Here is a 24349-nt window from a genome sequence, read left to right on the forward strand (position 1 = left end):
TGACCAGGCAGAGCAGTGTTTGCTCTCTTCAGTGAATCTGTACCCCATGTAAAAAAGGATGTCGGCTGAGAAAACTAGGAGGAAAAGGAAAAAAAAGCTGGAAGATGACAAAGATGGAACACGTGGCAAATAATTATTTACAGAATTAGTGTTCTCTTATAGTTATAAAATGCGGTAAGCTTGGCTTACCCTGAGGCTATAGGATAAGTGGTAAAGCCAAAAAGGTGTCTTAGAAGAACTGCAAGACTTGTCAGCTACTGGATTGTATTACTGCATTAATAGAAAAAGTGAGTTGGAGAATGCAGTAAGAAAAAAAAATAGGCATCTCAAACCTAATAAAGAGGGTTTGGAAAATAAAGTGGTGGCAGAATGAGGACAAAATAAACGACAAAGTTTTGAATGAAAAATGAAACACAGGGTGAAGCTAAAAGGCTGAGAATATAAGAAATGTCCTAATGGGTTCACCTAGCTCTATTTACCTGACAGTAGACAGAGATCAATAACACGGTCTTCCTGGTGTAAGGCATATTCTTTGCATTCCCAGCCTGCTGACTTGTGATTTCCCCGAATGTGGAGAAGTTGACTGCATAATTTGTAGTGAAAGACTGTATTTACACCTTTATAAATGAGAACAGAGCAGTGGCGGAAGGAGACAGAGTTCAGAAAGTACATGAAAGCCTAGACACTGTCTGCAGTCAGTTCCCTTTCCACATCACCAGCATCTGTAATTTGTGTTCCTCTGGAGATGGGGAGGCCTGAGCTGTCCCAGCCCTCCAGCTGTGGGTGCACTGGAGTTTTCTATGGAGGGAAAATGACACATTCTGCCTTGTTTTCATGCATGGAGGGAAAATGACACATTCTGCCTTGTTTTCATGCCTGTCCTGATGATGCCCAGTACTTTATTCACTTTTTTTTTTTTTTTGGCTGCTGCTGCACCCTGCAGCAATGGTTTCAGAGAACTGTGAGGATGACTCTTTCTGCAGCTGTAACTGCCAGTTCTAAATTCAGCACCATGCAGGGATGCTGTAGATTAGGATTTAATCTAGATGCAGTATTCCTTTGCACTTAACTACACCAAGGATCATCTGGGCATTGGTTCTGCTTTGTGAGGCCTTTCTGGAGTTCCTATTAGGGTGGCATCTGTCTACACAAAAGAGCTTGATCCATTTTACAAAGTATAGTAAGAAGGTGAGAAATGAAAGAGAGACGAAAGATGGCAGGAAAATATAAGAGGTTTTTTTTTCTTCTTCTTTATTTCAGTGCTAGTATATGGCATTCTGAGATTGTCCTTATGACGTGATTTTAAATTATATATCTGTGTACAGGTAGATATAGTCACAAGTTTCTGTTTAGGATAATGATGTAAAGATAGCCAGTATCTTGATGTGTTTTTATTACCTGCTTTTATCCCCTGTATATCTTGTAAGATCTTTTTAATTTTAAAAAGTTGCTGTAAAAGGATCATGGGGAGATTTCCTTCACAATATATATTACTTAATCTATACCTGTCAATGAGAAAAAGCCACAACTGTGGAGAAAAAAATAAGTGTGTGTCCTTAAGCTCTCCAGTAATCCAATCAAGATTTTTCACAGGTACACAGTATACAACGAGAGGAAAAATGAAATGGCAAGAAACGGCTGAAAACAAAACCCTCTTAAGCTGGGGTTTATGTCATTTTTAAGTTCTCCCCTCTCTTTTGATGTTGCCAGCTGCTCCTAAGAGGGACTGTTTCACTGCTGGAAACTGACTTTGAATGGTGACCGTGAGTGTCTTTGGTAGTATCAGACACACTCAGCTTTGGTTTAGTGTATTATCTTCAGTGGTGTTACTGTCTTTTATATTTAATTGTGACTACGATCTAATTACAGATAAGGAACGTGACTTTTTCTCTTATCGTTCCTTGACCAAGACCTGCCTGATTACTTGACTTGGCATTCTCTCCCAGCTGGCTTAGTATGAGCCAAGTATCTGCTAAAGGTGATGTGGTCATCAGGTTTGAAAGTCAGTGAAGAAGAATTCATCATTCCTCATATGCTTTGCCATGTTCACATACATGTACACACATCTGTATCTCTCCCAAGAACTTTTGAACCTGGGGGTCAATTTCAACAGAATTAGATGGGGGCAAGGTACAGAGATAAGCTCTGACGGCCTTTTGAAGATAGGGGGCTGCAGAAAAGAGACCTGATAGTGTATCCAGTGCAGAGCAATGGCAGTGAAAGTCCACATCTAGTTGAACAGCAGAGAGTTCACACTGTGGAGGAACTCTAAAAAAAATGCAGTTGGAGATTTATCTTCCTAGATAAACATCATTCACTTGCTTTCATGTGAAACCCAGCCTCCTTAATTGGGTGTGGAACTACTTGTTCTGTGTGCTACACCTGAGTTTTGCAACTGCAAGCTGCTCTGCCACATAGTAGATTTCGAAGCTGATTTAATTATATACTTTTGCAAGAAGTTATCCAGGCTTCTCCAAGGTTGGGTGATAACTTTGTATTCTTGGAAAATGTTTTTACAAGGATTGAAACTGTGTAAGTCTGGAGTGATCTAAACATTGCCTCATTTCATTGTAACCAAAATAAATTTCTATTGCCCAAAATATGAACTATTTTCAGGTCACAGAATTTGCGTGTCTTAACTACACAGCACAGTTTATCAGAAATCTGGTAGGCCTCTAACATTCTCTTTTCTGAACTACTAACAGTTCATACTCATCTTCAGTGCCAGCATCATCCTCAGACTTTGTATCAAGGAGTGAATTAATACCTGGATTACAGGTCAAAGTACCTGGAGTAGTTATACTGAAGCACACAAGTTGGTGCTTCCTACATCTTTTCACTTACAGAAGATTGTCAAACCCTTAAAATTTCTTTTTCATCACCACACACCTTTTACATCACAGTCTGAAATGAAATCATTATAAAGGCTCATGTAATGCAACTGGTAACTGTGGTTGCATAAACAGTCTTTGAACAACTTACCATTGCCTGTAGCTCATCCACAGTGTGTTGGTCACACATGCAAACTCTGCGAAGGCCACAGACAAACAAAACTTGAAGGCACCGTATGATTTTAAGAAATGGGTTTTCTAGTGCCCAAGCCCACACTCAACTACTTCATAGGATTTTAAAATAAACTTTTGAATTAAACAATAGTGGTTTGCCTAAGAATACAACACTGCAACCTGGCAGTTCAGAATCTGACTGAAAGGCCACTCAAACATGCAGTGGATGGGGAGGATTACCAGGGACTATAAAGCATTTCTTTCCCTTCAGCAGAGTACGTCCCCCCCACCCCCACCCCTTTTTTTTTTCTCTCTCTTTTTTTTTTTTTTCCTGTGAAGTCCTTCTCCCAGCCCTGCAACGGTTGATGCCCTTAACTGTTTTCAGACCAACCATTATCCTTACAAATAAATCATTGCAGGTCTCAAGCGTAAAGATTTTTCTGCTTGTATTTCAAACATTATTTTGTTAGTTACTTTTCCATGAGATGTTAGATGCGCCAGTTTCAGAATTCAACCCGTAACTTTGAAATTAAACCCAGAATCTATCAAGGAGATGTATCGAGTATGTGGGTGAAAATGAATAATGCCTGCCTGTGAAAGGGAAAGACTACTTCCAAACTTGTGGATGAAATTCACGCTCACAAACATATCTGCATATATATTGCTTAGATGGTCATGCTGTTGGGTATTGGCTGCTGACAAACTTGGCAAACTAATGCTTGTATTTTCTCGAGCCCATTCAATCTGAACGCAAGATTAGTCACAGCATAGTTCTCATAAGTTCTAGTAATTTCTGATTTAGTGGTATGCTTGCTGTTGCTGCTGGTTCTGTGTACAACTTTGGATAAAACAGATCTGCATACAGATCCTAGTTCAGACACATTCTCCTCATGCAGCATAAAGGGTAGCATCTCCTTTCACTCTTCCCTGCACTGAATGTGGAGAACTCCAACATTTGTAGGCTTTGAGAGATTTGTCTTGCTTCTTGACAGTCTAAGCAATGAATGGTAGATTTGTTCCAACAAAAATCTTAAGTTCATTCCAGAACAGAGAAAAAAATTAAAAAATAGGACGCTTAGCCCATCAGATAAAAAAGAAGCTACTACCCTCCTTCCTGGAAGGTAGAAGGACCCTTTAAGTAGGCTAGATGCTAGGGAATGAAGAGCCTCTATTAAGGAAAGTTAGTTTTCATTCTTGTCTTCCAAGAAACTACCTTCTCATTACAATAGCTTTAACTCTCTCTTTTCCCTGTGCTCTGACCATTAGTAGAAAATTATGTTTATGTCCTGTGTCTCCCCCAAATGTAGCCAATTACCCTCCAAAGTTCTCAAACGGCTTGGTCTATTACAATATTTTGGCCCAAAGCTCCCCATGTACTACTATACTCAGTGTTCCTTGGTTTGGGTTTCATCTGTCACAACCAGGTGTGATGCTCAACACTTGGCCTTCAGAGGAAGGTGAGACATCCATTGCTAGAGTGGTAAAAGCATTTGCCTCAGTTATGGGACGGATCTGTTATGAACAGTTTTCTTCCTTGTGTGTCTTTGTACCAGTTTTTCCTGTTAGCTCCTAATGATGACTCTGCATATAATCAGACGGCAATTCCTTTTCAAAACGTATGTGAATGCTCACCCATATTCTGAAAATTACTACTGTGCGGCCTGAGTGGTACTTGGTCTGCTCATTTCACAAAAGGAAAAAAAAGGTTGTCCACGTTAACCTGTGTGAAATTTGGGGAACAGACAATCTAACTGTACTGCCTACTTATTCGCATTACAAATAGTGGATATTGTTTTAATATTTTAAAGGTCTGTATGGCATATACCATAGCCTCATGGGAGTGTCTCTCACCTTATATGCTACCACTGTGCAGCAGACAGGTGTAATTATTTTTGCTGATTTTCTTATTTTTTCCTTTTGAATTTGTATGGAGACAGGAACGAGACGTTCTTGACAAAGTGTCCTTGGCTCTGCATTTTAAAGCTAACCTTTAAACTATTTCATCAGATAATCTTGCTTTGACAGGCTTTTTTTCTGCGTGTAGGGAACAACTGTATAACTTACTTTTGCGTTAATGAGTTTTAAGAAGTTGCGCGTGTGCCAAAGTACTTCAGCAAAATAAATACTTTGGAAACCGAAAGAGTGATGACTATTTCCTCCAGAAGCGCTTTGCTTTCTTCTACAAGCCAAGACTTGGAAAAGCACACCTGAGCAACTCGACATCTTTTGTAAGGAGCTTTTTGTGTAACGTTAAAAATCGTGGGATGGGATCTAGCAGGGTAAGGACTCGGTGCTTTGACATTCACTGGAGGTCTCGGACAAAAAGAGATGTCCGAGTAGCTATCCAGAGGGCACGACCAGGCACCTCCCCAGCTGGATGCGTACCTAGAAGGTTATTTTAATTCGCTCTGAGGGCTGGTGAGGAGCGCTGTCTGACAGAAAACTCGAAGCTACGAGGCCGGCGGGACAAAATCACTCCCGCCGCGCCTGGCCAGCACTCGGGGCACCAACGCTTGCCACAGGGGCTCTGTCACGACAGGCAGTGTCGCGCCGACCACGCGAACAGCTGACACGCCTCGCCCCCCCACACGGCCAGCAGGCCGCTAGCTGAGGCGAAACCCCCCCCGCTCCGGGGCGGGACCGCCGGTCCCTGCGGGCGGGCGGCTGAGGCGAGGGCAACGGCTGACGGACGGCACCTGCGCCCCCTCCCCGCGCCATGACGTCATCCGCGCCTGCGCACCCCTCGCCGATCCCCTTCCCGCGGCGGGGCGGGGCGAAAGGGAGAGGAAGCGAGCGCGGCCCCCCCCCCCCCCCCCCCGCCGCCTGTGTGCGTGCGCGCGCGAGCGCTTGCGTGACGGCGCTCGGGAGCGCGCCCGCACCTCCCTCCCTCCCTCCCTCCCTCCCTCCATCACGGGGCGAGCGCCCTATCGCCGCCGCTCCTCCTCGCGCCCGGGAGCGTGCCCAACGGCCGCCCGGCCCCTCCCCCTCCCGCTATTATCCTCCCGGCGCGCGCTCCCGCGCCCCCCCTCCCCTCCCCTCGAGCCGGGAGCGGGAGCGAGACGGGGCCGCCGCCCGCTGCCCGTCCCTCCTCCTCCTCCTCCTCCTGCTGCTGCTCGCTGCCCCTCCCCGCCCCGCCGCCGAGCCCCTCCATGGACCTCGCGCCGCCCCGCTAGCCGGAGCCGCCGGGGAGCAGCCGGCTGAGGGAGGGAGGGAGGGAAGGGGGAGGAAGGTGGGGTCGTGCGGGGAGCGGCGGCCGCGGCCCGGAGGAGGAGGAGGAGGAGGAGGAGGAGCGGGGAGGAGGAGCGGGGAGTCCCGGCGCGGCCGCGGGAGCCCCCGGGCGGCGGCGCCTCACGACGCCGACGGTGGCGGCGGGGGGGGAGCCGTTGGCGCGGCCGTTGGCGCGGCGGGGGGGTTAGCGCGGCGCGTCCCCTCCCCCGCCTGCCGCTTTCCCCCGCCCCTGGGAGCCCCGCTCGCGGACCATGGCCGACGACGACGTGCTGTTCGAGGACGTGTACGAGCTGTGCGAGGTGATCGGCAAGTGAGTCCCCGCGGGGGGAGCCGCCGACGGGGACGGGGACGGGGACGGGGAGGGATGCTCGGCACCCGGCCGCGCTGCCCACCTTCCTGACGAGGCGGGGAGAGAGGGGGGGGGGTGGGTTGGGGGGGGGGAAGAGGGAGAAGCGCCCCGGTGCCTGCTCAGCCACCATGATTAACCGCCCAGCCTGGCTGCATGCAGCAAGCGGCAGCCGCTGCCCACCCCCTTTTCTTCTCCTCCGCCTTTACCCCCCCCCCCCCACCGCCACCCCCCCTTTCGGATCCCATCCCCGGCACACCCATCAGCGGTCGCCTGTTGGGGAAGGGAAGGGAAAGGAAAGATCTCTCTCCGTAGATCCACCTATTCCTTGGGTGTCCTCACGCGCCAGGTGTTGGGTGGCATTTATTTATTTATTTTCCTCTTCCTCTCCGCACAATGACCGGCTTGTTAGCGGCAGGACCGGTGGCACTCGGCTTCCCTGCAGACCTTTCCCCTCCGCCCGGAGATGGAGATGTGCGAGGCAGTGGGAGAACTTGGCCTTTCCAGTCTTATTATGCAACTGTTGTTATTAAAGCGGTGTTGGAGGCTCGTATCAAACCCGGGAGTTGAGGTAGTCGCTAGCGTTCCCCAACTCCCTCCTTTGGGTCGCCACTTCTTTGGGCTGGATGGAAATGACAGTTCAAGTCTCAGCTTGCGTGTAATCGCTCCAGGAAAATGCAGGCAGTCCCCCAAATCGGACTGTAGTAAAGAATGCAAGCTGAGCTCGGTTTTCCCCCTCCAGATTTTCGTGACTGCCTGTTTCGAAATCCTTTTTATCCGTCATCTTTCGCATATCTTGTGTAGTTGTGCTTGTGTTGCAAAACGGACGTGGAAGATGTAGCAGTGTTGTGACTTCCCAGTTTTCTGTATGTTTCTCCTTCGGGAGCTGAGATTGCTGGGGAGCCCCAGTAGCGACACTGTTCTGGGTGCTTGCAGTTTTTTCTTCCTGGCAAAGAATTTTATAAGAATAACGTTCCTGGTGTTTTGATTGTAAACAAAGGGGTTTTACTGCATGTATTCTCTTGCCCACTCCCCACCAGTATGCTTTTCATCTACTGCTGTCTGCTTCCAAGGCTAGGTCTAAAAATATTCTAGAATTAATCTTTCCTCGGGATTATGCTAAAATGCAGGTCTTGGACTTAGCAGGTTACTTTGTTGTCAGCAGAAGTTTCAGCAGTCTGTTCTGTCATTTCCCAGTGTATTACTACCTTTCTCTCAATACAAACAACTCTTAGGAATATTAAGCTCAAAGGGCCTTGTTTGAAGTCATAAACTGTATGTGGTCACTTTAGCTTAATGCCGGTTATTGGTGGGGAGCTTCCGTAGCTGAGGAGCAAAACTCTGTTATTAGACGCGTTTTGAAGATGATTTTTGGCACGCTCCTTTCACAAGTGGTTTTATGCTAACCACTGCAGTTCACACACAGTTTGTTTCATACCTGATTACCGTTAGAAAGAAGGTGAAGTGATTATGCTTGACACGACTGCACGTTCTTTTAGGGAATGGATCATTCACAGCAGTCCAGATGTTTGCACATCTCAGATGACTTTTTGTGTTGTGATCAGAGAATTATGAACAGATTCAAGGTTCAAAAACTGTCAATTAGGTATTGGCAAAGGAAGTTTCGTGTGAGATTTAAGTATTACAGGTGTGTTGCGATGTAACTAGACCTAACAGATAAATATTGAATCATAGTAGCACGACAATGCCAAGAGCACTGTAGCAAAACTAGGATGGATCACTGAAAATAGCAGCACTGATGGTGTGAAGGGTTTTCTGCACAGATGTCACGTCAGTCCTCTTAAAAAAATAAATAAAAAATCTAAAACGCACGATTTTATGTATGGTTGTATAAGTAGTTTTCCTGTTTCTTTGAAGTACTATGCAGTTGACTTCCGGGGAACCAAGGATGTGGTATCTTTATTCAGCGTACAGATTTTTTGGTAGCACCTAGCTCATCTTTAAGCAACTTGAGGAAAGCCTTCGTTAATCTGCTTTGCATTGTTACATATGCGTCTTGCTAAATATCTTTCAGTGAAACATAACTAATTGTCTGCGCGTTCCTGTGATTTATTATTGACTGATACAGTAATCTGGTTCTTGCAAATAGCACATCTGCCCCTGATTTGCGTGTTAGACACAAGAAATGTTAAAACGTGCAGCTTATCATTCCTAAATAGGTAGTTACCACTGTCATTTAAAGTAGTAAAAGGTATTTCCAGAAGGGGCATGGGAAAGAGATCTTTGATTGTGAAATGATTGAATATTTCATCTATCTCTAGAAAAGAAATCCCAAAGTTCCCATACAACTGACTTGAGAAATGAGCCCTCTATGGGAGTTCACTAGCTGACACTGTGTTCCAATTTGTTGAAGCTTATTCTGAACTTGAGTAAACTTTAAACAATTTTAAATAAAATAAACTGATGAGATTTGTTTTGTATAAATGCAGGGATAACAGCTTTTTGCTGGAGTGTGCAACAGTAGCAGTGTATTACACAGTATATGAGAGAGTAGATGGGAATGACAGAGTGATAAACTGTTTATTATGTGGCATTTAATGCGTTTAAGTTCTGTAAGCATGCATTTTTCATTTTGAATAGATAGAGGAGAAAAGAAAAGCCAGGAGGGATAGCGAGAAATCTTAATCCATGTTTCCTTTTGGAAAAAAAATGAAGGGCAGTCTTCATTTGCATTCATTTCCAATGTACCATTTCCACTGCTGAAAGCTACGCAGGGATAAAAATTGGAATAATAAGTCCAATTTCTTGTTAAACTTTGTGAAGTGGTGTTTATGACACTAGCATTAGTCACGTAGTTTTGCTTTACCAGACGCGTTGTGTTCTAGGTTACTGTCCTGTCTTCAGACTTGGCTGACGCAAGCAGGCTTCATGCAAGAAGTTACTGGGGATTTCTACCTTGGCCTTCAGAAACATGTTGCTGTATCCGGGGATGATAACATTTGCATTCAGAATACATTGAGTAGTTCATAAAACAGTGGGTGTAGGGCTGCAACATCTTGGGTATTCATCTGAGTGAGAACTATTCTGAGTTTATCGTAGGAACTCCATGTAAATATAACAGGAGCTTTCTTTGTGCCAAAGAGAACGCCTGTCTTTAAGTTAGAACAGGCAAAGCTGATACCGAATCTAAAGTCCAAATATGGCTTTTATGGCAGCTACAGTCCTTGTTCTGAGGGGATTTTTTCAGATATTAAAAACAGATATTAACTTCCTGCACCTATTAAGATTCGCGTTGGTTTACGTTAGCATTAGAGGGGTACCATAAAGACTGTCTGATCTTTCTAACAGTAGGATTGCAGGATGCTTCAGTATAGTTTCTTATGTTGATATACATCTCCAAATTTTAAAGTTATAAATACAATGTGATAACAGATGTTTATTTGTGTTAAAGTGGGCATTGGTCACGATTGAAGTCACTGGTCTTCATATTGATGGTCATGTGAACTACAACTTTTTCTAATTGTCTTTTACTTGTGGACCATGAATATGTGCAGTTATTGTGCATAGTAATAGTGTAGTTGCTGGCATTTTTAGTATCAAAAAATAACGTGATGGTTGGTGCTAATGCTACTGTAGTTTTCAGGATGCTCTCTGCAATATGTTTGGGTTCAGACCAGCCCTCTCTCGTGCGGCACACTGAGGGTTTTAGTTTTTCAGCCCTCCTCCTGTGATGGGATGATCTTCTGTGCTTGGGCTCTTCCCTCTAGTAAGAAGAGGTAAGGAGTCTAAAGCCTGAAGATGTGAGGGAAGGGGAAAGGATTCAGGGTCTAGGAGCAGGCAGTGGGACAGGGGGCTTCTTTTTTGCACTGAAGTATGAAGGCCTCTTACCCATTCAGGTTGGACAAGAGGAGGGTGGTTGCAGTTCCATCCTGAGCTGTTACCGTGAGGTGAACATGCTTTGGATTTGGATCACAGTCATTGTTACTAGGAAAGCGAGGAGAGGAGAGCTCTCAAGATAGAGTCCCAAGAAATACGTCAGTGATTTTAAGGGTGGTGATAACAAAATTATTTAGAAGTATTTTGATGGTTTCAGTGATACCGTTCTTCGTTATTGCCTCCATTTTCTCTGCATGGGAGTGAGAATACTGTTGTCTCAAATGTGTTTTTTCTCTAGTACACTGTTGAAGTTTGCATCTCCTGTAAAACCAATGGAAATAACTGCTGGGTATAATTTTGACAAGCCAAGTGAAAGCGTGAAAAAATTGCAGTGTGCACTCGCTGTTCGGGAAGTAGGGGGAGGGAAGGAAACTTTTCAGGGATATGGAAAGCCATTTGTCTAATTTAGTGTTTTAATTTCTTACTGCCATTTGAAATACTGGAGTACTAATAAAACACTGTCAGCTGGCTTGTGTTCAAGTGTTTGAGATGAACAGGTTAAAAATGAATGTTTGGTTTAAGTGTGGGGTCATAATAAAGTGCATTGCTTTAGGAAACTGACATCAAATTATTTGAAGTGTACAGTTGGTAGACTATCTTCTTAGCTAAGTTACTGTGCTACATATTTTAACTGTAATACTGACCTGGTTCTGCTTAAGAAGTTCTATCCAGCAATAGCTGAATGCAGGGTGGATTTAAAATATTTAGTTGCAGAGAACACCACTTTCACTAGTACTCTCCCTTCTACTTGTTTGGCTTTTTCTTGTGTTGTTTTGATGAGCAGATGCTTTCTTGCGTACATCCTTATGATGTGAACAAGACAGCTGTGATGGTTGGGAGGCAGAGTCATTTTTACGAGGGGATTTTGAAGAAACACGGTTTAGGAAAAGACAACCTGAAAAAGATTGTGCAAGGGCTTTGCAAATACGTTTTTGTGCTTAAACACTCAAGAGAAGGAAACCCCTGAAGGTATGAGCGGATGAGCAACTGTGTGCAGACTAGTCCTGAGCAATTTTAGGTTGCAAATTAGGAGACTTGAGACCAGTCAGCCACTGGATCAGCTGACTGTGAGAAGTTGCGGGACAAAAGAGCTGCCTCGATTTTGAAGATCCGCTAAGAGTTTGATCTTTTTATTAAAATAGCTCTGTTGCCTTCAAGAATGGGGCCTAGGCTATAGTCGTAACTGATCCCTGGCACTTGTTTTGGTTCAAATGCAGTGCTTCATTTTAATAAGGGAAAAAAAAAAAAAGCTATTTCCTAGTGTAGTTTCAAATGAGAGAGGTCATCCTCCCTTGGTTAACACATGCCTTGCTCTTTCACTTTCACATCTTTTTGCTGGAATGGGGTAAGATGGGGTATCTGTGGAGTTACTGCATACCTCCTGCCCTTACTTTAGTGTTCAAGGTACATTGGGACAAGAACTTTTTTTCCCATGCAAAAAAAAACTTTTCAGAGTTTCTATATTGTCAGTACTATGTCAATTTATATACTGACTTGGTCTTTTAAGAAACCAGTAGCTGAAGCATGTCTTTACCATGTGAAGACAACGATATTTGATGCATAGTTCTTACACTACGTGTCTTACTGAAAACATTCACTCTATGCCCCTTAAATTCTAAAGGAACTGGAGATTTCTAAATAGCGTTTGGTTAAATAGTTTTTCACGCGGCCCTTTCACCTGTTTGTTTGGCTTTCCAGTGGCTTGCAGGTACCCTGATTTCATTTTTGACTAACTGATTTGCTTTTCTGAATAGTGTGTATGAAAGCAATTGTTGCTAGCATTTCATGTTGAGTAAGTTTCTAATGATACCTGAATTAAGAAAACTGTGAAGAGCTTGCCTCTGAACAAATTTTTTGGAAGTAAAATCTAGTATATATGGGTATTTATTCTCATATAAAAGGTGTTCAGTTTCAGTTCAGTTGTTTAGGAAGCACTTTCAGCGAAGCTGAAGAACTAGTTTTGTCTCATCAGTGTCAGTTCTGATGTAGCTGAGATTGAGAACTCTTACTATTTTAAAGTGTGCCTTTTCTAGGGAACACATGATTCTCTGGTTAATTCAGAATTTCACTTAAGCTCATTGTTACTAAGGCTTGGAAGATAGTTCCTATTTGGATATTTTTGACCCAAAGAGCCATTAGGGGTAATGAAAAAATTCTTTATGTAGTGAGGCTGAGGCTTCTCAAGTACAGTGGCCTGTAAGATATTCGGAACTGTATATGAAATCTATCTTTACTTAGATGTCTTCTAATGTAGGTATGTGAAGTATCAACTTTTTTGTGCTTTCAGGATTTGCTGTGGGCTTTTCCAGCATTAGAGCTGTTGTAATGATGAGAGTTTAAAAAAAAAAAAAGATATGATTTTACAAAAGTGGTCCCCAGTTCATCGCTTTTTGCCACCCTGACACCTCTCTTCAGTTCTGCCTTTTTCATGGAATAATGTTTTCCTCTTTCTTGGGGATGGGGAATTAAAAAAAAAAAAAAATCTGCTAAAAGGAAGTTTCACTTGTCCTGACAAGATAGATCTTCAGACATATTCCCCCCTCTTCTTTGTTCTGTCAGTTTAGTTTTGGGAGAGGGTCTATGAGTAAAACCACTGGCAGCATTCTGGATGTACAAGCCCAAAAGAGTGTAGGTTATCCTGTCATTTTTCCTTCACCCTCCTCCAGGATAATCCTGCAGCTGCTGCTGTGAATTAAGCTGTTAGCTGCCCACTTTGCTCAGGTTTTTTTTGCTCCATGTGTTGCCCTCCCTTCTGAACTGTGAGGACCAGTTCTGACCAGCAGGGAAGCGCTCACTGACACTTGTGCTAGAGGGACCTGTACACCTGTAAATGTGAAGGACAGTGAAGAAGCAAGTGAGGTAATCTTATCTCTCCCTCTATTGATTAGGGAAAGGTGATATAGAAGGTGGGAGTAGGGTAGATTGGGAAGATTATAAAAAAATTAGGACATGATGTCTTCCAGAGATAAGATCCGTCCTGCATCAGCAGTGATCTGACTTCGTAACTGTTTCCAGAACAGAGATTTGCCAGGGTTGAACTTGAATCCAGCAGGACCAGATAGGTTGAGCTCAGGAGGGTTTGGAGCAAACATCTGTCTGTGGTCAGCACCAGTGTAGCTATATAGAGCAGCAAGCCAGGGTGGGAAGTGAGGTGAAATTCTGCGTCTCCACTTTCACGGGTTGCCCTAGCACTGGCTGAAGCAGCCTCCAAGTACTTCCCGCTTCCTGAGAGAGAGCTGTGTCAAGTTGTAGGCAGTCTGAAGATTCAGTAAATGTGGTGGTTGTAGCCCTTCTCTTCATGCTCCTGTATGCAGCATTGTAGAAGTGTACAAGTGCAATTTTCTGATGTGAGATGAATCGTTTGCTGTTGCTGGAAGAGGAGGATTCTGCTCTCTTTATGTGCTTCCATTCCACTTCCATGCCTGGCGCATGATCTGCGGTTCCTCTGTACATTATAAACGTGAAGATATTCCCCAAACTCTTCACTACTGCAACAGTCTAGAAAATGGCAAGGAAAGTGTGGGAGAGGGAAGGAAAGTTTGTGTTTTTTTAAGGAAAAAAGTTACAAATTAAGCAACAACTATGAAAAGAAAAATCACACCTAGTTGCTTTTGTGTTCTTAATTTGCTTCTTCCTTCTTTCAATACATAGAAACATTCCCCGTAATTAAAATCAAGCTCTAACTTTGTCAGGACCTCACCTCGTATAGGATTCAAGCTGGATACACAGTAGAGCCGAATTCAAGTTAGAAAGTTGGCTGTAAATCTGATACTTTTTTTTGAATATTTGAATTAATTCTTTAAAGCATATTAGCTTATGATATGGTTAGTTTTATAAAGTCTCTTCAAGCACGCATGTATTTTGTTTGGACCTTCAGGATTTAAGTATTAGCAGCTGGATGCACAGCTTACACTCTGAACCTCGAGCATGCTTATAGTGTCTGTAATGGCTTCTAATTGTTACAGAAAACAAATTAAATGTTGTTACTTTATGGTTCTGATCAGGTTACGTGTGAGAATTCAATTCAGTTCAAAACTGAAATTTTCTTGAGCTACCTTTTTACATTTTTTTGCTATAAACAAATTAAAATACATTGTATTGATCAAAAACTTGCTTTAATTAAAATGTTCACTTTTTTTGAAGAAAGATTCTGTTAGTGTATCTAGATCAAGTTTAGATTGCAAAGTACCAATTTCTGCTTACAGAAAGCATTGTTTTCTCTTGTGCAGCCCCCAAAACAGAGGTAATCTTTTCCTTACTATGTTCCTGCAAGCATCATTCTAGAGCTTCAGTGCTGTAGACATGAAAGCAACAAAAGGGTCTTTGAAAACTGAAGGTCAGACAGAATTGTTCTGCTCAGTTACAGCTATTAGATTAAGGTGTCTTTTTTGGTTTGTTTGTGGTTTTTTGTTTTTTTTTTTTTTTTGCTTTTTCCTCTCTGGGAAAAAAAAATGGTTACCTGTTGGCTGGATTTCTTGGCTGTTCAGCCCTTAAGGTTCAACTGTCTTTAAAAGCATAAAGTAAACACAGTGCTTAAAAATTTCAGGAGCTTTTCCTCTAATCTTAGATCTCAAGTGTGTCAGGTTTTTTATCAGCTGCAGGCACTTCTGATTGGAAAGTGTTCAATACTTCATAGCTGCCACTGAGACAGGATACTTTCTCCACTGTTGCAGATATATCTTCTTTCTCAGTTTCTTAATTTCCTAGTTTGAAGTTTGCAGAGGCTTTAATTGTCTGTTTGCTCTGCCAGTTAGGAATGTTTTCAAATAGGTTGGGTGTAGAGTTGGTTTCCCTGTGTTGTCTGTATGGAATGTACAGTTCTCTCAGAACAGGGACTCGGAATCAGACTTCTTTTTTGCTTAGTGAGAATAGTCATCACTGGATGTTCCTTCTCAGTGATCTGGTGAATTTGAAATTCCTCCATAAAAAGTTGTCTGGAAATGTTGAGAATATCTTTGTTTCCCCTGTCTTCTGGCATCTTGGTTAGTAGCTAGGCAGAACACACAGAACTTCTGGTTTGAGCATTCTCCTAGGCAAGCTTAGTCACGAGATACTGGGCTAGTCATTGCTATTGGGACAGTTCTTCAATACATGTGGCTCTTTGTTTTAGAATTAAACAAACTTGGAAGTGTAGAACTTCAGATTTTGGGGGGGGGTGCAGTTTAGCAGAGATCACATTGTGAAACTTCAGTGATTCTTTCCCTGAATATTTGTTGTCTTTTCAGAATGTTTTTATTTCCTACATTACTTACGTATTTTTTCAAAACCTTAAGGTGTTGCAGAAAGCTTACAGTTCAAATTTCTCTTCTTGACACTGAGCCTATTCCCAATCTTTCAGTATTTGTTACAGTTGCAAAGCCAAGGAAAAGCATAATACCTTCCTGAAATGTGGTTCAGAGGTTCAGGTACATAGCTGGAATATTCAGAAGTCAGTGGTGCCTTCTGGGAATAGTGATACATCATAGACTTAAACGTGCATATTTTGTTGAAAGGTGTCTTAAAATGCTTTGTGATACGTGCTAAAAATTGTTCTGTGAAGTCATTGCATTTAAGGGGGGAAAAAAAGGCCTTACTATGGCTTATAAAACTGTACTTTCTCATGGGTTTTCCAATTTTTGTCGCTGTTTGAAAAAGGGGAAAAAAAAGCAACCTGAAATGTTTACTGATTGAACAAGGCTGTAAGAATTATTCAGAACTTTTCTTTTTCATTTACCTTTTTCTCTTCCCCTCAGCTGATAGCTTGAGACTTTGCTGCCATCTCTAGTTTCTTGAGGAAATTTATCTCGAGCTGCTGTTTGGTCCTTTTGGTACTTTTAAAAAGAGAAGCTTTGGCCAATTTTTGTGACTGAGAGTCTTTGGAAGAGTGTGTTATAAAGCCTGCATCAGTGAAAAAGATGGCTGTGTCTTCTGTTTATTTCCTTTAGAAAACAGAAGGGAGTTTCTTTAAAGAGAAATATCGTGTACTCTTTCTTGCCTCGTCTTCAGATGCAGCTGTAGTTACTAAGCAAACTTTTAGCACTTTTTTCCTCTAATAGTCACTGTTACAAAATCGTAAGTCTTACTCCTGTTCCATGCCTTAAGTTTCTAATCTTAGTTTATTTTCTGTAATTTTAAGAGGTTCTTCAGACAGTTTTTAGTTTGATTTTGGAGATGAATGTACTATCCTATACCACTTTTAGGTGTATTTTTCTTTTGTAAAACCTGGCTTTGTTGATCCTCCTGATTCCTAGTCCTTTGAGTGCCCTCAGAGGATCTGGAAGATAGGGATTGTACTGGATCTGACTCTCCCTTCTTTGTTGGTTTGTTAATGAATATAGAACGGATTTTTTTTCTGCTAGTCGATAGTCCCTTTTAAGACCAGAATTTTACTCCCAGTTTGAGTGTCAATATATCTTAATGTCTTTCTAGGGATGTCTCCCTAGTTTTCTTTCAGCATTTCTTTTCTAATACAAAGCTCCTTGATAACTCTGTTAAAGCTTCTTTCTGCCTCCTACCCCCCCTCCAGTTTGCCTTTTTTTTTTTTTGTAATAATATTTTATATGTTGTTTCACAGTGTATGTGCTGGCATACACTGAGATCTTGCTCAGTCTTCTTCAGACCTGCTGGCCTCCCAACACACTATACTGCAGGATGTCTGCTAATCTAATTTTTGCTCCCACGGAATCTGTGGTTTGCTATGGAATTGGATAACAAAGTTAGCTTCAATTTTAAAAGTGTTTTGAATCAAAACTAGCAAGAAGTGTCTCTGGTCCTCATAGTCAGAAGAACCACCTCTTGAAAAGTGTCAGTCACTGTTACTCTTCTCTCTCTGAATCTGAAGCCAGCTGAGACAGTAGGTCTGACACCTGGATTGTTCTCCATAGAGGGAGTGGTACACAGTAACCAGTTCTGTTACTGACTCCTGAAAGTCCTGACAGCAGTTCAGATATTTAATGTGTTCTTTTTAGACTGTTTCTTGTGTTTTGTTTTTATTTTTCACATTCTCTGTAAAAGCCGGAGGGGGGAAGAGGTTTGCTTTTAGCGAGTTGACTTTCCTCTGCCTCTGCAGCATGGAAAAAGTTTTGTGGCTTCACTACTTCTGCTTAAAATTCAAGGAAGAGACATAGCTCTCTGCATACCATTTGTGTCTCTGTGAGCATGCGTGCAAAAAGGAAATTTCCCTAATCTGTTCTCACCAGGAGATTTTTGGCCTTCTTGTTTGAGCAGCCATGCTCCTATACCCGATCAGTTCAGGGAGAAGAGTTCTGCTCTTGTATTGTTCTTGTCTCATTAGCTCCTATTAATCTTTTCTACTTGTGCACAGTATAATTTATGAGTTGTGTGTTATTTTTCTATGGGGAAAAGATGATTGCTCTAAATAGAGGAGGGAAAAAATGATCCAGAATTTTCTGGATTTGGGTATAATAGTTACATTCTCTGAGTCTGTTTTTAACACTAGCAAATCATAGTCTTTTTACAGAGAATTGCAAACCATTTTTTTCAAATCTAGGAGCATATATACTCTGCTATTATTTCATAAAAATAAGAAGCTTGTGTTGTAAAATGTAATATCAAGAGGTGACTACATCTTAAGCCAGTAAAGTGAAAAGCTGATTTTTTGAGGGATGGTCAGTAGTTTACAATAAAATTGAAGTCTGCAAAATCAGTACTTAGCAGTTGTGAATTCATGGGGTGGTTTCTTAACTGATATATCATGGTAAAAATATAACAATTCCAAACTTTTGGTACAAATTTGAAAGAATTATAAGTACTTATTTCGACGTCCTAGTAGAATTATGACCTTAGCATGTATCTAGATCACACTGGGCAAGTGAGACTTCTGCTGAGAAAGCCAGAAGGCATGAAAACGCTTCAGAAGATCAAATTACACAACTGGCAGTCTTCTGTAATGCTGTATTCTTCAGTGCTGCTCTCCCCCATCATTGTTCATTTGTTATGACTGTGTTCTCTTCATCTCCTCTTCAGTATTTGCCCTTTGTAGTCTGATAGTAGTGTGGCAGGCTAGTTTGGGTGTGAATTTCAGAAATACAGCCCTTCAACTACTTTTCCTGCAGAGTAGTTTTAACGTCTGCATCGCTCCCTGCCCTTTCTGCAGGAGTGATCGGTTCCTTTTGGTGTGTTCAAGCAGCAGCCCTTCTCATCCAGCCAGGTAATAGCAGTCATCTGCTCTTATTTTCCAGTGCAATCAGTTTGCTAAATGCAGTTCTTTGGTAATTGCTACAAGTTGTCATTCTCTTACAGCTGAAAACAAATTAATAAATGCAAACCCTAGGAAAACAAAACCTCAAAACTGCCTATTTGTCTGTTAATAATTTCCTTTGTAGAAAGTAAAGGTGTCTGGAGGTGAATTAAACGACTTCAGTTTTCAAATTGAAATCAGTTCCACGGACTGTTGTCATGGCAGTCACCTTCTCAGCAGCATGCCTAAATGCAGTTAGGTATATGCAGGTTTCCTGCTATTTTTGTAAGGGTTTTTCAGTGCACGAGGATGTTTTATACCTAATAAGTACAAACTGTGAATTTGGGGGGGGGGCGGGGGGGAAGAGTGTGGGAGGGGAGGGTGTCCTCTAAAAAGTTACTTTTGTAACTCTTGAAATCTCAGGAAACGGAAACTTGCATGCCTACTTCCCACATTCAAGATCCTGTTACTTCTACAAACACAAGCCTCCAAAGGAAAGTTGTATCTCCAAAGTCTGAAAAAGTAATGCCTTCTGTAGTATTATATGTATAACTGAACAAGTATGAGTCTGTGGGGCCCGATGACATGCATCCCAGAATCCCGAGGGAACTGGCTGAGGTAGTTGCCAAGCCTCTCTCCATCCTATTTGAAAAGCCATGGCAGCCAGGTGAAGTCCCTGGTGACTGGAAAAAGGGAAACATCACTCCCATTTTTAAAATGGTAGAAAGGAGGACCTGGGGAACTACAGACCAGTGAACTTCACCTCTGTGCCTGGAAAGATCCTGGAACAGATCCTTCTGGAAGCAGCAGTGTCAAGGCACATGTAAGACAAAGAGGTGATCCAAGGCAGCCAGCGCGGCTTCACCAAGGGCAAATCGTGCCTGACCAAGCTGGTGGTCTTCTGTGACAGAGTGACAGCATCAATTGAGAAGGGAAGACCAAGTGATGTCATCTACCCCGACTTCTGTAAGGCCTTTGACATGGTCTCACGCGATATCCTGATCTCCAAATTGGAAAGAGACGGATTTGATTCAGTGGATAAGGAGTTGGCTTGAAGGCTGCACCCAGAGAGTGGTGGTCAAGGGTCCTATGTCCAAGTGGAGACTGGTGACGAGTGGTGTCCCTCAGGGGTCTGTCTTGGGACTGGTGCTGTTTAATATCTTTATCGACGACCTTGGCAGTGGTATCGAGTGCACCCTCAGCAAGTTTGCAGATGACACCAAGCTGAGTGGTGCAGTTGATACACCAGAAGGAAGGGATGCCATCCAAAGGGACCTGGACAAGCTTGAGAAGTGGGCCCATGTGAACCGAATGAGGTGCTACAGGCACTACACCTGGGTCGGGGCAATCCCAGACATGGGAGAAGAACTCACTGAGAGCAGCCCTGCAGAGGACTTGGGGGTTCTGGTGGATGAAAAGCTCAACATGAGCCAGCAGTGTGCACTTGCAGCCCAGAAGGCCGACTGCATCCTGGGCTGCATCAACAGAGGGATGGCCAGCAGGGGAGGGAGGTGATTGTCCCCCTCTGCTCTGCCCTTGTGAGGCCCCACCTGGAGTGTTCCATCCAGTTCTGGGGCCCCCAGCACAAGAAGGATGTGGGGCTGTTAGAGTGGGTACAGAGGAAGGCCACAAAGGTGATCAGAGGGCTGGAGCACCTCTCCTGTGAAGAAAGGCTGAGAGAGCTGGGGCTGTTCAGCCTACAGGAAAGAAGGCTCTGGGGTGTCCTCATTGCAACCTTCCAGTACTTGAAGGAGACGTAAAAAAGATGGAGAGCAATGTTTTGCTTGGGCAGATAATGACAGGACAAGGAGGAATGGTTTTAAACTAAAAGAGGGGAGATTTAGATTAGAGGTTAGGAGGAAATTCTTCACTGTGAGGGTGGTGAGGCCCTGGCACAGGCTGCCCAGAGAAGCTGTGGATGCCCCATCCCTGGAACTGCTCAAGGCCAGGCTGGATGGGGCTTTGGGCAACCTAGTCAGTGGGTGGCATCCCTTTCCATGGCAGGGGGATTGGAACCAGGTGGTCTTTCGGGTCCCTTCCAACCCAAGCCATTCTATGATGTTTCTGTGGTTCAATGCAAAAGCTTATGCTAGTAAGGTCATTTGAAGAAATGTGATACTCCCCTGTTAGTAAATGAGAGATGGCATTAACGCTGTGCTTTTTAATTGCTTAAAACTCTTTCCATGAGTAAATGAGCTGATGGTGAAATTCTTCAGGTTTTTTTCCCCATTAACCCTCATTTTTAGTAACCCTCATTTTTAGTAAACCTAAATATGGTCTTCAATCCTATCAGCTTAAATGCTCTCTGGAAATGTGTTTATAAACTTTAAGGAAGTAGGCTGCTCTTTAAAGACATGCAAAAATCTTTTGATGAGCATTCTTTGGAATGGCTCCAATGCACAGAAGTGTGCTAAGTCCACGTTCACATTTGACCAAGTGTTAATTAAGTGTTTTTCTTCTTCACAGTTAAGACCCTAAGAAACATGCAGAAACCTCTGTCCTTGTCTGCTTTAAAGGAAGGATATGAGCTGAATTGTTATGGTCAGTGTCTTGCTCAGGAGCAAGCTTTTGATCCTGGCACACTGCATGCAATAGGAATGAGAAAATGGTTAAAACTGATGTAATTTGAAAGCGTCCTTTTTGAAAGTTTTTTTTTGCTAGGCATTGATTTTTTTCATGTATGTATTTTTAGTTGTTTCAGATGTTTTCTATATTCTCCCTGGTCCTGTTTCTCATTAAAGCTTGCAGTGTAGTTCATAGCTTGAATTTCAAGCTTAATCTATTGGGAAAGGGCGTTACTCAGCAAGCTAGTAGTCAATAACGGAAGTATGCTGATATTTATGATTTTTTTGTATCATTCAGAGTGGACTGAAGAAATAACGCTCAGCTTCTCAGAATTGTATTGGGGGTGACTTGCTTATTAAAACTGAGTAGCACATGCTCTTTCATCAGTTAATAGGGGTTAAAACTGCGTCTCAATTTACTTCTTGAAAAAATGTCTGGTAGTAGTAGATGCTAACGTTAAAACTTTACAGCTGTAATAAAGCAGGTTATTTAAGTTACAATCCGTGTTGGTTTACGTAAACAGTTCTTAATGTTTATATAGATTATGAAAATCTTCTGTAAAATGGGAGTTACTTCCTTGTGAGGAAGTTCATGGTAAGTAGTGGAAAATGTTAAAAATATTAATATTGCAAATAAAATTGATTCAGCTTGTACAGAAAAGTATTTCTGTACAAAATAATCACTTTCAAAGATTGTTATTTTTTAGTGACATGTATATAATGAAGTTTAAAAAGAAATCTGTCGATCGGTGTTCCTTCAGATGTCTTCCTCTCTTTCCGTCTCACCCCCTCCCCCTCCAGTTAGTCATTTCTTGTCATGAGTTTACTGTTTTGGGCCTAAACTAGACTGAAAAAATATATAAATATTGGGATTAAAAAGAGGCTCACCTCCCCCTCCCGCCCCCTTCCTCTTGTAAGTTTCCCACTGAGTCATTCTTCAGGGCTTCTGGCCAGTTTTGCAAGTATAGAGCAATTACTCTATAACCTTCATCTTTACCTGGATAGGAATCAGGGCGCGCTGGAAATCAAATTGCAGTGTGAACAGCCGTGTATCTTCATGAAAACAGTTAAGCCAAGTTCATCAGAAAGATTACATGGCTTTGTTTTTGTAAGGAAAGCATGGATGATGTCTTTCCCCCCACCCGCAACCACCTCCCAAATGGGTATTTTCTGCTTTTCAGTGGATTATGTGTGGTTGTGACACGACATGCTTCAGAGCTGGACGGCACTGTTATGGGAAGGCACTTGTGGTGTAGGCTCACTTAGTGATACGTGGAATGTGTGATATTTGGAATCCAGCTTGTCACAGCTAGATTATATTTGGAATCTAGCGGAGGATTGTCATATCGTAAACAGATTTACCTGCCCTGTGATTGTTCCATGCACAGATTTTTTTTTGAGAAGCAGGTCAGCACCTTTCTTAAATGTTCTCAAAAAGTCCATAAAGAGGAGGAGCTAAAAGCACTATGAGATCATAGCAATTTTGAATATACAAATTTTTAAAAAACTTGTTTTACTTTGACATAGTTTCCCTCCAGCTTATACGTGAAGCCACATTCAGTCTAGACTCCGCATAATGAAAGAATGGTTTTAAAGCTTTGTTACAGACAGATCCTTGGGGAAGGGACAAGACTAAGCGTGGAGTTTTCTAGCCTTATGAGGGGAATCCTTTTTCCTCGAGGCAGGAAATGAGCAGTCAGGTTCAAAATAGGGAATCAATTTTGAAAGTGTGCCTCAGCCATTTCTTTTTTTTAAAGAGCAAAGGAGAAATATATGCAGCTAGCCTAGACACGTGGCTGAACTGTGACATCCCCGAACGATACAAAATGATTTCTAGATATTAGAGCACTCTTTTCATGGGTTGTGTCATCTGGCTTTGATGCTAATAGGACCTTATTTTGGCTGTAGCAGTTGGTGTTGAGTAGGATTTCCATAATAAACGGGGAGATTCTTTATATTCACAGGAAAAATACTCTAGGCTGAGAGGAGGTGGTATTTATTCTGCATTCACTGTCTTCATACAAAGAGGAGAAAAGCATGATTTGAATCTCAGACACGTGCAGAGGATTGTTTTATTTCTTTTAATTGCACTATAACCTAAAAATGAGGAAGGGGAGTTCGATTCAATTTGTAGTATATTTGCACTGAGAATCAGGAAATGAAATCTCCATTGGCTTCATTTGTGGGGGCTGGATAAGGTCCCAGTTCTAGACCTGTCGGCTGCTTCTCAGCAGAATGCAGGGAGGAAAAGCAGATAATAGCAGTGAGTGTCTGTCTGCACCGTTCTTATAAACATTATCACTGCATCTTCACGTAGAGTAAATGAGACTTTTTTTGCAAGGTGGGATAGATTTAAAATGAATGTTTGGACAAAGTGATTAAAGAAAACTTGCTTTACTTAGCTGCTGCAAGGTCCTTATTTTAATTAGTACATTAACTTTTGAAATATGGTCTAAGCTTACCCCAGAGAATTTTATAATAAGCTGATAACTGTCTGTGGGGAAAAAAAAGAGGGTTGTTCATTTGTTTATTTTTCCAGGCATATGCACAGCATAATTTTTAGCATGTTGGGGGAGTTTTGAACAAGCTGCCTGGCATTAAATCCTTCCTTTCAGCATTCAACCTTATTCCAGCTGTGAAGGTTCATGCAGTACAGCCTTGGAACTTTTTTTTTGAGTTTTTGCAGCAGTACTGAAGTTACATCTCTGTAGAAGGCTGTTCCAGGTTTACCATCCACTACGATGTCTTCAGGAGGTTTTCACCACCAGTCAGGATATGTGCTTCAATTCTTTTTGCCAGTGTCTCAGCCAACACTGAGCCTTGTCTGTATTCAGACTTGAAGCAGACAGGTAGATGCACATACTGTAGTATCTGCAAACCATTTTTATTCAAAATGTAACTGCTACATGTTAATGTCAACTTTTATGGGAGTTTAATTCAATTTCTGGGATATTTTTTCCACTCAGGTGTGTCTGAAGGTCTTAACGGATACCAAAGTCTGCCAGACACCTTAGATCAGAAAAAGTAATCTATATTCAGAGAACATATGTGAAATACTCTGATAGTGTTTTGTCCAATCAAAATGTATAACTTTTACCTTTTTTTGTTAGCAATCACTCATTGAGCTGGT

General features: G+C 42.3%; 1 protein-coding gene across 6 annotated transcripts in view; it reads left to right on the plus strand.

Annotated features, from left to right (window-relative positions):
- The first annotated feature begins 5896 nt into the window (after positions 1–5896).
- Positions 5897–24349, plus strand: part of CASK (calcium/calmodulin dependent serine protein kinase) — a 220388-nt gene continuing 201935 nt past the window's right edge. For 4 of the 6 annotated variants that reach the window (XM_080575458.1, XM_080575460.1, XM_080575461.1 and 1 more), the window contains exon 1: positions 5897–6543. In XM_080575458.1, coding sequence (XP_080431584.1) covers positions 6485–6543 — 59 coding nt within the window. In that variant the 5' untranslated portion in view covers positions 5897–6484. The remainder of the gene's footprint in view (positions 6544–24349) is intronic. The other 2 variants (XM_080575459.1, XM_080575462.1) reach the window with 1 other exon arrangement.

This window comes from Anser brachyrhynchus (genome assembly GCF_964034855.1).
Source record: "Anser brachyrhynchus genome assembly, chromosome: 1".
Classification (NCBI taxonomy): Eukaryota; Metazoa; Chordata; class Aves; order Anseriformes; family Anatidae; genus Anser; species Anser brachyrhynchus.